This window comes from Electrona antarctica (assembly GCF_951216825.1).
Source record: "Electrona antarctica genome assembly, chromosome: 11".
Lineage (NCBI taxonomy): Eukaryota > Metazoa > Chordata > Actinopteri > Myctophiformes > Myctophidae > Electrona > Electrona antarctica.
The window spans coordinates 40,445,067-40,459,374 of record NC_136792.1 but is presented as its reverse complement, the minus strand read 5'-3'; the positions used below and the strand labels follow the sequence as shown (position 1 = coordinate 40,459,374).

The window sequence follows — 14,308 nt, the reverse complement described above, 5'->3', positions numbered from 1 at the left end:
GATTTACCTCCCTTCAGCCTAGAAATTGCTGCTTCTATTTCTTCCATTGTTATTCTGGCTATTAAATCTTTGTTTTGGTTTTCCGTGACGGTAGGCAGGTCAAGAGACGCAAGGAAAGAATCAACCTGAGGTTCATTATTAGTTTGTGGTTGGGAGTATAATTTCTTGTAGAAAGTGTTAAAACTCTCTTTAATTTTCTCTTGGCTAGTCTCTATTACCCCAGATTCAGGATTCTTTATCTTTAAAATAGTGTTGTCCGCTTGTTGCTTTCTCAACTTGTAAGCTAGTAGTCGCATTGACTTTCCTCCCACCTCATAATAACGTTGCTTGGTGAACAGCATTTTCTTTTTTATTTCTTGTGTTCCCAAATCCTCCAAATTGTTCCTTATTTCCTTCATCTCCTGCCTTACCCCGAGGTCCAGGCTATTGGCATGATTTCTTTGTAGGTGTTTCAATTTAATTTCCAAATCATGTGTCTGTTGTCTCCTCAGTTTCTTGGCTTGGGCAGTGAGGGAAATAATTTTGCCTCTCATAACAGCCTTAAGGGCGTCCCAGAGCACTGATGGTGATACTTCTCCATTGTCATTCAGCTCAAGATATGTTTCAATGTCTTTTTTTAGATCAGCTTTAGTTGCTGGATTGTTTAAAACACTTGAATTAAATCTCCATAGTGTGGACCTCGGTTTCCCATTAAGGCATATAGTCATGTAAATAGGGCTATGGTCTGACAAAGCTATTGGGCCTATGCTACAATGCTTTATCTTATTAAAGTCTCTATTGAAAACGAAGAAATAGTCTAGCCTAGAGTACACCGAATGCGGAGCACTGTAATGAGTATAGTCCCGGCTGGTCGGGTACATTTCTCTCCAAACATCTACTATTCCTACCTCCTTCATCAATGCAGCTGCTTTCTTGGCTATGGGTTTGGGTTCCGGATTGCCCCCAGAAGCATCTAAATGTGGTACTAACCGAAAATTATAATCAGCAGCATTGATGAGGATGCCCTGTGACTTTGTCACCATTATATCAAATATTTGTTTGTAGAATGACCAGTCGCTGCCTGGAGGGGCATACACATTCAGTAAACTCACTATGGTTCCCTCTATTTTCCCTATTATCAATACAAATCTGCCCTCCTTATCCTTAACCTCTGATATGTGTTCATAGTTCACTGTGTGTGATATCAGTATGGCTACCCCTCTCCTGGGACCGGACTTGTAGGAAGATGAGTATACATGTTTGAAACCTGACTTGTTCAGTTTGGCATGCTCTGTATCATTGAGGTGAGTCTCTTGTAAATATGCTATTTGTACCTTATCCCTTCTCAATTTCGAAAGTATCCTTCCTCTCTTATTTGGATTGATTAAACCATTTACATTGAATGAAACTATTTTTATATCCTGCATTTAGGTTATACCCTGCACATTATTCAACATGACAGTGAAAAGCGTCTCCTTAGTTACCCAAACAAGCTGCAAACAGACAAAAACACACACAACAAATAGAAAAAAATAGAATAAAATGAAAAGTGCATCTCCAAACTCCAGGGTAGAGGTCTCTCGTGCGACCCTACACCAGCTCAACAAGGATAACCCCCCCTCTCTAGGCTGGCAGGGGGGGGCCTTAAAGTTAACAACATAGTTAGGTATCATGTTTGTCTTTCCCGACCTATTGGTATTTTCTCCTTTAGTAGATTCTTAGGCTAGGTAAATATATATGCATCTGAAATATTTCCCCTGCTTTTCTCCAAAACAAAACGAAGAAAACATAGCAGACCCACAAGCTCGCAGCGCGCCACTCGGTGGCGCGCCACGAGCTTGTAGATCCGCCACATATTGAGTATAGATTGGACTCACCAGACCCAGTTTCAGGTCTAAACCGTGCGTTCATCACGTTCTCATCTCACCGACCATTACTTAGTGTTGTCAGTGTCCTCTGCTTCTTTGGGTGGTGGTGGTGGTGTCTCTTTTCTCCTGAAGGTCTGCAGCTTGTCTTTGAAGTTCGCGTTGCGTCTTGGGCGGAGTTCTCGTCTGTCTCCACGTCGGGTGTTTTTCTGCCATGTCAGTTGCCTCAATTGCTCCATCAGTGTCTCCGGGGTTTTAATCACAGTGATGGAAAAGCCCTTCTTCGCCATGTCCTGTGTGGCCTCCTCCGCCGTGTCGTATATCTTGGTTCCCTCGCTGTAGTCCACTCTTAAACGGGCTGGATGTAGAGTTTTAAAAGGTATGCTTCGGTCCTTCAATAAATGGCGTGCCTCTGCATAATCTCGGCGTTTTTGGAGAACGCGTGGGGGGTGGTCTTGGTCCAGATTAATTCTGTTGTCTTGCCACGTGAAACCTTTCTTCTGCCACGCCGTTCTGAGCACCATTTCTTTGGTTTTGAAACTGAGGAATTTGGCCACGATAGATCTTGGCGGAGCCTCCGTCGGTGGTTTGGGGCCTAGGGAGCGATGTGATCTCTGTATGTGTAGGGGCTCTGTGTTCGGCAACCCCAGCCCCTCTTGTAGTAGTTTCTCCACGAAATCGTTCATTGATGTGGGGTCACTTTCTTTCCCTTCTGAGACCCCGTAAATACGGACAGATTCGCGTCGGGAGCGACAATCTTGATCAATCATCTTGGTATCAAATTGAGCTAACAGCTTTAGCATCTCCGACGTGACGTCCTCTGTGTTCTGGATTCTTTCCTCCGCCTTCGTGATTCGACCCTCTGCTTCATCCATTCTTGTGTTTGTTTTCTTTATTTCTTCTTTGATACCTTCGAGTTGCTTTCTGTTATCTCGTCTGAAGTCCCGCAGTTCTCTGAGGACTGTAGCCAAGTCTGCGTTCTTTTCCTCTGTGCGGGCTCCGCCATCTTGGCTCTCGTGGTATTCCGGAGAACTACTACGGCTTCTCTCGCCCTCACCAAGTTTGTTCGGAGTTTTGCTGGGTTTTTTGTTACGGCCTTTGTTGTTAGACATTTCTGCCCCTCTCTCGTTGTTTCAATTTATACGTTTGAAAGATAATTTCACTGTTTGTGGGGCTTTCTGTCAATTTCTGGTCGGGAGCTCCTTCGCTATGCTGTTATCCTGCTGGCGTCATAACCGGAAGTCGACATGCTGGCTTCTATGGAATCCAAATGACTGAGCTCTGAGAACATTAATCCATGTGTACTCACCACCAGAGCTCTTCCTCAGCTCCAGTTTGGGGGTCAAGGGAGATGCGGAGGCCAGGTAGACCTGGGGGTCCTGCTGGTTTTTCAGCATGTGGACGCCCTTGCAGATCTCCTGGAAGCTCCGGGGAGGCTTGACCTTGCCCTCCGTCTCCTCCATTGCCACGTTCGCGGTGCTCTCGCTGGACGATACCGCACTGATCAGCTGCTCGTGGGAACCGTTGCTGCCGTAGCCACTGGAGCCCATGTTATGGACGGGCTGGGGATGGAGGGAACGGGTTGTTATAGCAACCACTGCTGCAACAATGGGTTTACTGTATAGTCTAGAAGACCACTCTCTGTGTGTAGGGAAGCCTTGACTTACAGTGTAGGTACAGACTCAGTGAACACAGCCTTGACTTACAGTGTAGGTACAGACTCAGTGAACACAGCCTTGCAATAGAGACACAGACAGACCCCGCTCTTACAGTGTAGGTACAGACTCAGTGAACACAGCCTTGACTTACAGTGTAGGTACAGACTCAGTGAACACAGCCTTGACTTACAGTGTAGGTACAGACTCAGTGAACACAGCCTTGCAATAGAGACACAGACAGACTCAGTGAACACAGCCTTGCAATAGAGACACAGACAGACCCCGCTCTCGAGAGAAGACAGACTATATGCACCCACTGCACACAAAATGTGGTGGAGACAGAGCTACACTTTCTAACCACCTGCCCACTATACCAAGACATCAGAGACACATACTTCCCACAGATTATACACACCCAAAGTGAGTTTGAAACTATGACCAACGACAAAAAAACTCCCCTACCTATTGGGAGAAATACAACAATGTGCAAACACAGCGGCAAGATTTGTGAACTGTTGCGACAAAAGAAGGTTAGCCCATGGAATACAACCACCCTAAGGACTACTATCTGTACCAAGTAGACGGCTAGACCTACTGCACATGTAAACAGAGCTGCTACCTTTAAACACATCTTAAATCTCAGTTATTTTTGTATACATTTTAAATAGTCTTGAGAAACAATTCTGCTATTTGTCCCAAAGTGACTGCAAAACAAATGCTGCCATTTGTTTCAAAAAAGTTGTACTGTATACCCTGTAAGTGTATGACATGTATATAACGATGCAATGTGACATAGCTCCGTTTACAAATTTCTGTACGCCCTCCAACTGTATATACGTTCCCCATTTCCAACTGTTTTTACTATATTTTGACACTTGCTTTGGCAATGTAAACATATGTTTTCTCTTGTGTGTGTGTGTGTGCGTGCATGCGTGCGTGCGTGCGTGCGTGCGTGCGTGGCATTGAGACAGAGGGGACTGAACAAACCTGCAGTAGGAGTCTGTGAATCTGCTCACTGATTTCCTGGATGTCTGAATCCATGATCTTTCCTCCGCGGAACGCCGGGGCTGCAAACACAGCTTCATTCACAGGCCCCCTGGAACACGCACACGTCGCACACATTTAGCATCTTTATTTGCATTCACATTTTACAAGAAATGTCTTGAACACAAACAATAGTGGATGCGCAAACTTGAAAAAAAAAACTCTACAACAAGTGCTTCAGGATACAGATCACGGGTACAGAAAGCATATATATGCGACTGCCAATTATTGCAGACACTGAACAGAATTTTGCCGACGCCTTAGCTCTCGGCTTGGGCATGCATGCAATCTGCAGGCCCCTCACGACAAGTAAGGTCGTAGTTTACATCTGTAGCCAAGTTGTATAATAGCATCCTTAAGACGCTGGTACTTAAGCACCGTGTGTGTGTGTGTGTGTGTGTGTGTGTGTGTGTGTGTGTGTGTGTGTGTGTGTGTGTGTATGTGTATGTGTCTACTCACGTGCGGACTTTGTGCCTGCCGATGCCGAAGGAGACCTTGTGGCTCCAGGGGTTGACGAAGCTGGACCAGCTGGTGTCTATGGTGACGTACTCTCCGTTCTTCGCACGGAAGCGGACGGACGAGTGGTCAAGCGGCTGGCCTGCGTACTGCACAACTGTTGGTACAGTGAGCGGCACAAATGGTAAATAAATAAATACAGTTGGAGGCCATCGATATTGTCCTTTTCTTTTTGCTGAGGTTTGCGTGATCTGCGCAAAAGGACAGTTAACCCATTTTGGGCGGGAACCCCTTTTGGTGTTTTAAACATTGTTATAATTTAGCTATTGAAAAATAGCAGTTCTACAAGCTCATAGCGCGCCACCGAGTGGCGCGCTACGAGCTTGTAGGTCTGCTATTTTTGAAAAATCGTGAAAATATTTATTTCAGAAAACTGGAGGATTTAGAAGGATTTTTTTTTATTTTGAGGTCAGGCCTAAATGGGTCAAATGATAAGGGACAATATCGGTGGCACCCAACTGTACTCTGCGTTTATAGCGTTATGCAAAGTGCCAATCTGCTCTCTGGGCAGCGGGGTCTTCCTCAATGATACGTTGACACAACGCCAGGGATCAAACCCAGACAGCCGTTCTAACTTTATAGATTTTTAAATGCATGTACTATTATCACCACTGCACTAGATCAGGCGTTCCCAAACATGTTCAGCTTGATACCCTTAAGCACTATATTGACAGAAAAACTCGAATTCCAACGAAAAAATTAATTATTTTCCTTACTCTTTCGATGTACGGCCAGCATGATGGGCCTGTCGCTTGGGTGCAGGTTGAGTAGGAGAGGGGTCCCGATCAGGTCCTGGGGAAGGTAGCCCAACAGAGGAACGGCCCTGAGGGAGAGGCAGCGTGTAAGTTTAATTAAATGCATTTATTGTCAAGTACATTTACACAAGTGGTCCTCTGCATTTAACCCATCATTACCTAATGTAGCGGTGGGCTAGCCTGGGTCAACCCCTCCCCCCTCGCCAGATTTGCATTCTGCCTGAGGGGAATTCAACCCTCCTGGCAGAATGAAATGTTGTCCAGCAGGGGGAGTGGGTTTACCCAGGCTAGCGGTGGGCAGCTATTCTGCCTAGTTTACATGCATGCACTATTCCGTTATACAGAATTAGACATACTAATATCCTGATAGTGGTTGTATTCATGATGTTTTTATGCAGCTTTAATAAGCCATTTTCAAATATCCCAAGTCCAAAGTTCCCTGAATGAACTAGCTAGAATGTAGTAGTATTTACTGTGTGGTATTTAACCCATTTAGAGGGCTGAGGACGCATCTGTGTCACTTTATAGCTTTTAACCACTTTAACCATTATTTTAAACTTTAGCTGTTGGAAAAATAGCAGATCTACAAGCTTGTAGATCTGCTATCTTTGAAAAAACGTGAAAATGTGTGCAAATCTTCGAATATATATTCTTTCACAGCGAACGTTTTTAACTCAAATATTTGCTTCTGGGGGGTCCCTGGAACAACATATTTTCAGATGGGGATCCGCGGGCAATTTTGCATATAATCTTTTGGGTCCTTGACATGAAAAGGTTTGAGAACCACTGATATAGAAACATAGGTTTTTCAGAAAACCGTCGTGATTTAGAAGACATTTTCTAGAATCTGGTCTTTAAATAATTAAATGGGTGTGAAACACTGCGGTGCTTGTGGAGGCCCACCATAGAGTATATAAAAGGATAGAGACTGAACTGGCGCGAAGCTCCGCCCCCCCATCTATTCATGTCAGTGGAAGTTGCTCAGTGGCGTTTTGAAGCACCCGGAAGACTGCCGGAAGTACCGTCTCAGAACGTCTACTTCCGCATTTGACCACCAAAGTTTGGTGGCTAAATGTGGGAGCTGCCGAGAGGGGAGGGACCTCGTTAGATCTGCTTTATACTTCATCACCATTCATACCACTCACAGAAAATTAGCCGCAGGCTTGTAGATCTAGCATTTTCAGCGAGCGACACCATCGTACAACCCATTTTAGGCGGGGACCCCTTTTGGTGTTAGCATTATGTTATGCTTTAGCTATTGAAAAATAGCAGATCTACAAGCTCATAGCGCGCCACCGAGTGGCGCGCTATGAGCTTGTAGGTCTGCTATTTTTTTTTAATCAAACGACTGACATAGAAACATAGCTTTTTCGGAAAACTGTCAGGATGTAGAAGACATTTTTAGAATCTGATCTCAGGTCAAAATGGGTTAAGCATTAGAGATGATGAGATGTACATTGTGCAATGTAGTGGGTTCATTGTTGGAACGTGTACCATTATATTAGGGCAGTGGAAACAGTGTGTGGGCACAGTCCTTCAGAGAGGGGTAGTTTATATCGTCTGATTCTGTCTTTTTACTGGTTGAATGCTCACTGTGCATGGGGAAACATATTCATGTTTTTTTTTTCTTTCCCGGAAGTACCGTCTCAGAACGTCTACTTCCGCATTTGACCACCAAAGTTTGGTGGCTAAATGTGGGAGCTGCCGAGAGGGGAGGGACCTCGTTAGATCTGCTTTATACTTCATCACCATTCATACCACTCACAGAAAATTAGCCGCAGGCTTGTAGATCTAGCATTTTCAGCGAGCGACACCATCGTACAACCCATTTTAGGCGGGGACCCCTTTTGGTGTTAGCATTATGTTATGCTTTAGCTATTGAAAAATAGCAGATCTACAAGCTCATAGCGCGCCACCGAGTGGCGCGCTATGAGCTTGTAGGTCTGCTATTTTTTTTTAATCAAACGACTGACATAGAAACATAGCTTTTTCGGAAAACTGTCAGGATGTAGAAGACATTTTTAGAATCTGATCTCAGGTCAAAATGGGTTAAGCATTAGAGATGATGAGATGTACATTGTGCAATGTAGTGGGTTCATTGTTGGAACGTGTACCATTATATTAGGGCAGTGGAAACAGTGTGTGGGCACAGTCCTTCAGAGAGGGGTAGTTTATATCGTCTGATTCTGTCTTTTTACTGGTTGAATGCTCACTGTGCATGGGGAAACATATTCATGTTTTTGTAGTGATTTTGAGTGAAAATGTGTCTTTTTTTATTCACCCATAGATCTTTTCCACTTTCAACCTGGTGTCAATATTTCGGGCATGTGATTGTAGGATAAAAGTTTCCGTTTTGTTCCTCCAAAATACTTTTTTACTTTTCAAATAAAAAATAATGAAATTAAATTGAAGAACAACTATTTTCACTATTCGTTATATGTTGTTTATAGTGCCTAAGTGGTTATGTCTTTTTTGGGCTTAATAAACCCAATTTGTGCCCAAGACGTCTCCAGACGTCCTGGGAATTATCCCATGGTGTGTCTTAGTAAAAAAAAAATTGAAGGAAATTGAAAATAATTCTAAACTTCTTTTTTTTTTTTTTTTAATCGGATGGGCACCCCACGTCGCTATTTTGAATGAATACAAGGGCACACAAACTGTTAAACACATGAGAATAGCTCTAAACTATTATAGACCAGACACATGTTCCTTCTCAAGTTGAAAACGTTTTTAAATTTGTTTGCTGTGAATTGTGAACTGTAACATGATCCAACATTTACTCACATGTTGGTCTAGATAGCCGAGCTTTGATCACAATTTAATTCTCAATTGTTGCGACTGCAGGTCGCACTTACTATAGAAACGTGCAGGAAACATGTAACGCTTGCATCCGTCACATCAGAAACGTGCAGGAAGCATGCTGTAACGCTTGCATCCGTCACATCATCTGTCACATCACGTAATGCTGCTGCTGCACACACACACGGGGGCACACGCCACACACAGGCGACACGTGTTTTGCCACCACACACACACACACACACACACACACACACACACACACACACACACACACACACACACACACACACACACACACACACACTTTCGAGCAGCATTGGGCCAAACACATGAACGAAAAATGTGGCGTTAAAAAAATTAACGCATTTAATCGCATCTTTGGTTTAACCACGGAACATTTCTCACTGGGCGCGTTTCACAAGTACTGAATAGGCTGCTGCACGCCTGCACAGCAGCACACCACTCTATAGCATAGAGTATATATATAATAGAGACTGAACTGGCGCGAAGCTCCGCCCCCCCAGCTATTCATGTCAGTGGAAGTTGCTCAGTGGCGTTTTGAAGCACCCGGAAGACTGCCGGAAGTACCGTCTCAGAACGTCTACTTCCGCATTTGACCACCAAATTTTGGTGGTCAAATGCGGAAGTGCAACCGAGCGCTCAATGTTAAAGCCCAGCTGCACGGGGTTTCCCGGTCATGAATACACGGGTCCGCCTGTAGTCCCTCCTCCTACCACTAGGGCCCAGAGCTTCAACGTTGAATAGCCTCACTGGCCCCTTGAGGCCCACCCACCTCTCATCCACGTCCTGTAACACACAGTTGGGGGTGTGTGTCGTTGTGAAGATGCGCTTGTCAGAAGGGATTCTGGGAGCTGCGGAGAGGGGAGGGGGTGCCCATTTTTCAATCGGATGGGCACCCCACGTCGCTATTTTGAATGAATACAAGGGCACACAAACTGTTAAACACATGAGAATAGCTCTAAACTATTATAGACCAGACACATGTTCCTTCTCAAGTTGAAAACGTTTTTAAATTTGTTTGCTGTGAATTCTGAATGATGTAACATGATCCAACATTTACTCACATGTTGGTCTAGATAGCCGAGCTTTGATCACAATTTCATTCTCAATTGTTGCGACTGCAGGTCGCACTTACTATAGAAACGTGCAGGAAACATGTAACGCTTGCATCCGTCACATCAGAAACGTGCAGGAAGCATGCTGTAACGCTTGCATCCGTCACATCAGAAACGTGCAGGAAGCATGTAACGCTTGCATCTGTCACATCATCTGTCACATCACGTAATGCTGCTGCTGCACACACACAACACACGGGGGCACACGCCACACACAGTTGTTTTGCCACCACACGCACACACACAACAGACACTTGTTTTGCCACCACACACACACACACACACACACACACACACACACACACACACACACACACACACACACACACACACACACACACACACACACACACACACACACTTTCGAGCAGCATTGGGCCAAGCACATGAACGAAAAATATGGCGTTAAAAAAATTAACGCATTTAATCGCATCTTTGGTTTAACCACGGGACATTTCTCACTGGGCGCGTTTCACAAGTACTGAATAGGCTGCTGCACGCCTGCACAGCAGCACGTACACCACTCTATAGCTCCGTCAGTCAGACAACAACAAAGCCCAAACGAATCAATGAATGAAGAAGCCGCTTATATCGCTTTTGATGTAGACCTACGATCACATCGTCTTCTAAATCAGTAGTTCTCACACTTGGGTGAGACGGACGCTATGTATATCTTTCAGGACCTTTCACTGCTTCGTCTCAACCATTACTCTATGGCTTTGATCTCAGCCACTGCGGTGTATTTTTTGAGTTTTTTCTTTTGTTTTTGTTTTTTTATCCCACGATTTTTGCAACCCAGTTTTTTCACCCAGTGCCAATTATCTAATGTAATCCTGGGCGCTACACGTCCTCTGCCAACCTGGGGGGGGGGGGGGGGGGGGGTGGGGGGGACAGCGGACTGACCTAATGCCTCCTTCTATGCATGAGGAGACCAAGCTGCTTCTTTTCACCTGACAGGGGAGAATTTCCCTGGCCGGACGTAGCGCGTGGAAGGAACACGTTAATCCAACCAGTTCCTTTCCCCTCCACCCAGCTGGCCAGGGGGAGGTAGTTTTAGAGACCAGGATTACTGCATGTTTTTTGTGAGGGTACCTACCCTAGGGGACACGGGGAGAACATGCAAACTCCACACAGAAAGGCCCTTTCGCCAACCCCACCTCGGGTATGGGCACTGATGACGCGGAGGAGGGAACACACCCCCAGCGCCTACAGCGTCCCCTGCAGCGGGAATCGAACCCAGGACCTTCTAGCTGTGAGGCGACAGCACTACCGACTGTGCCACCGTGCCCCCTTGTTTTTCTCCAAAGTTGAATGTTGCCACTACTGTTGGAGCAGCCATAAACTACACATGTGGTTCATCCCGGTGTTCTGGGCATCTTTGTAAAGTTAGTGTTAGCAAAATGCAGGTAAAAGAGTAACGTTTGAGCAGACTAACATCAGTCACTCTACCGTTCAATGTAGAAGACCTGCAAGTTTACACCGCACATATGTCGTCTCCGCCTACCGGCCATTTATTTTTTTAAAAAGGAAAAAAAAGTGAATGTAAAACGTGGGCACTCTGGTTTTTTTTTTTTTTTAAAGTGACAGTAAAGTTTCAGGGACCATTTAACAATGAACAGCTGAGTACCAGGAATGTGTGTGTGTGTGTGTGTGTGTGTGTGTGTCCCTCCCTCTCTCTCTCCCTCTCATAGCAGAAAAAAGCGTTCTCGTGAAACTATAAAGAAAAGTGTGTGTGAGTGTGTGTGTGTGATGGGTCCTCCCTCTCTCTCTCTCTCTCTCTCCGAGTCTCTCTCAGACAATTGAACTCTCACATGGCAAGTGTCTGGAAACAGCATGAAGTAAAGTATTTTTGTGATGTTTTGAGCTGAGCCTTTTCTGTTGGGTTATTATTTCCCCCCCTTTTTTAAATTGATTATGCATGCATGAAGCATTGAGTGTTTTTATTGACATTTTCTGAATATTTCTGTGAAATTCAATAAAAAGACTAAACAGAGTTAATTCAATTGTCTGAGTTTGAGCTGAAAGTAGGTCTGCAAAATGTTACTAGACAGGTAATATCCTCACTTCAAATTGAATTGTTCTTTCAAATGTTTTATTGGGGCCCCTTATTGCATTGTTTGTTAATAGTAGTCTTCCATATATATATATATATATATATATATATATATATATATATATATATATACATATGAGAAAACAGACTGAAAAACAATGCTGTATGAGTGAATACGTGTGAGTGCGGGTCCGCAACTGGTTCTGGCCCACATCAAGTGACCTTTTGACCAATGCGGCCTCACCCCAAAATGGGTTCGACAGGCCTGATGTAGTGTCTAGTATATCTGACTGAACTAACTCTACAAGCTACATATCACATATTCCAAAAATACACAGCTACACACTTATCTCTTGTTGTTGTGGTGTACCTTTGTTATTATTATAACAAAGGGACAAAGTATTTGTGTTTGTTTCATTTGTTATACGTGAAACAAGGAAATGGAATGCACACACGCAAATGTCAAAGCAAATTCCTATGTGTCTTACACATAAAGGTATCTGAATTATGACGCTGTCCTTGAGCCTTGGTTCTACCTGAAGGAGCATAACAGTAAGCAGTTTACATGTCACAGTTCCGGTGACCAGATGTCCCCCTTTGCGTGGGACAGTCCCTCATTTCCAAGACTTTTCAGGCGTCCCACAGAACCCTGTCCCACATTGTGACTGGCAGGCGTCACGTCAGTGTTCAAATGCGGCTGCCCTTATAGTTAGTCCCCTAATAGTTGGCTTTCTCTTGTATAAAATCTCTCTCATTTTCATATTGTCTCTTTTCCTGCAAGATGTGTTTTTAAGTCTGTATGAGAAATATCCCCTATAGGCTACTACAGTACCAAGTCAGCCATACCACCCATGACCAAAAATTAGCATTAACAAAATGTGATATTAGACCTATGGTTGAAATCGAATATGACATCAAGGCATTTAATAGCAACTTAAGTAATAAGTTGCTAACCCCGTCCCGTCCCACTTGTCCCTCACAAGCGATACTTCTGTCCCTCAACAGTCTGGATCACCCGGGCCTAGTCACAGTTGACTGAGCTGAATCCAGGAAGCGTCACCCTGCCTCTTCTGAGGTCAGTCTCGGAGCCTGTGTTGATTCGTCGGATCAACCGCTTCTCAAATTCGATGGGGTGCCAATTGTAAGGGCCGCCCAGGGAGCAGCCTATGTTTCGGCTACGCTCAAAGTAGTGGCACAGCGCCGTCTGCCTCGCCACCGAGGGGATGTACTCGTACACGTGCACCTCGTCGCACAGCGCCATCATCACGAGGATGCCTATGAAGCCAGAGGAGGGTGGGTTACTCTGGATGTGCTCCCGCGGCGTGTACCCCTGAATCGCCTGCCACAGCTGGCGGACGTAGCCGGGGTGAAGCACGTAGAAGGGCTGAGCGGGGTCCTGCCTGCGGCGCGTGACATACGGGCCGAACATTTTTCCGTGGGCGTACCACACGGACAGGTTGAGGTCATGAGGGGCTTTCTCCCAGGTCACCAGGGTGACGTTGCGGTAGAGAGAGCTGTTGCCGAATCGAAATTTGGGCATAAATTGAATCTGCTCATTGATGAGGCGAAAAGTCGTTCTGGTTCCCACGTCTTTCTCGTAACCGGCGGTCGGCGCGTGGTTGAACCGCATGACCTCCTCGTGGGAATCGATCTCCTCGCCCAGTCCCGAGCGCAGCATGGCCCCGGCCGAGGCCACCACGGCGCAGCTTCGGTTCCCCCGCAGTCCGCGGAACCGCTCCGCAGGAGGAGTGGAGGGCACCGGAGGAGGAGCGGAGGGCACCAGAGGAGCGGAGGGCACCAGGCTGGACCAGCCCAGGGAGGAGAAGGGCTCCTCGGATCCGTCCACCGTCCTCAGCCTGGCGCGGGTCTTCAGTTCACACAGGAGCTCCTTTGGGGTCTTCATGGGAAGGGGAACAGGAGTGGTGGGCACCGGAGGAGTGGTGGGCACCGGAGGAGTGGAGGGCACCAGAGGAGGAGAAGAGGGCACCAGAGGAGGAGCGGTGGGCACCGGAGGAGGAGCGGAGGGCACCGGAGGAGCGGCGGGCACCAGAGGAGCGGAGGGCACCAGAGGAGGAGCGGAGGGCACCAGAGGAGGAGCGGAGGGCACCGGAGGGCACCGGAGGGCACCGGAGGGCACCGGAGGAGCGGAGGGCACCAGAGGAGGAGCGGAGGGCACCAGAGGAGCGGAGGGCACCGGAGGAGCGGAGGGCACCAGAGGAGGAGCGGAGGGCACCGGAGGAGCGGAGGGCACCAGAGGAGCGGAGGGCACCAGAGGAGGAGCGGAGGGCACCAGAGGAGCGGAGGGCATCAGGCTGGACCAGCCCAGGGAGGAGAAGGGCTCCTCGGATCCGTCCACCGTCCTCAGCTTGGCGCGGGTCTTCAGTTCACACAGGAGCTCCTTTGGGGTCTTCATGGGAAGGGGAACGGTCACCACAGGTGCATCATGGGGTAACAGAAGAATCCAAGACAGTGTCGCGAAGAGAGTCCAAGCCAAGATCAT

General features: G+C 46.5%; 2 protein-coding genes across 2 annotated transcripts in view; both read right to left on the bottom strand.

Moving 5' to 3' along the window:
- Positions 1–12,661, bottom strand: part of LOC306932158 (period circadian protein homolog 2-like) — a gene marked incomplete at its 5' end in the record, with an annotated part of 26,799 nt that extends 14,138 nt beyond the window's left edge. Inside the window, 6 exon segments of the mRNA XM_079513859.1 lie at positions 3,154–3,406; positions 4,490–4,598; positions 5,006–5,159; positions 5,779–5,885; positions 9,413–9,491; positions 12,655–12,661. Of these exon segments, the coding sequence (XP_079369985.1) occupies positions 3,154–3,406; positions 4,490–4,598; positions 5,006–5,159; positions 5,779–5,885; positions 9,413–9,491; positions 12,655–12,661 (709 nt within the window).
- On the bottom strand, positions 12,214–14,308 carry LOC306932157 (beta-galactoside alpha-2,6-sialyltransferase 2-like; the record flags this gene model as incomplete). Its single annotated transcript, XM_079513858.1, has 1 exon — positions 12,214–14,308. One exon carries the CDS (start codon positions 14,306–14,308, stop codon positions 12,830–12,832), a length of 1,479 nt encoding a protein of 492 aa, XP_079369984.1. The 3' UTR covers positions 12,214–12,829.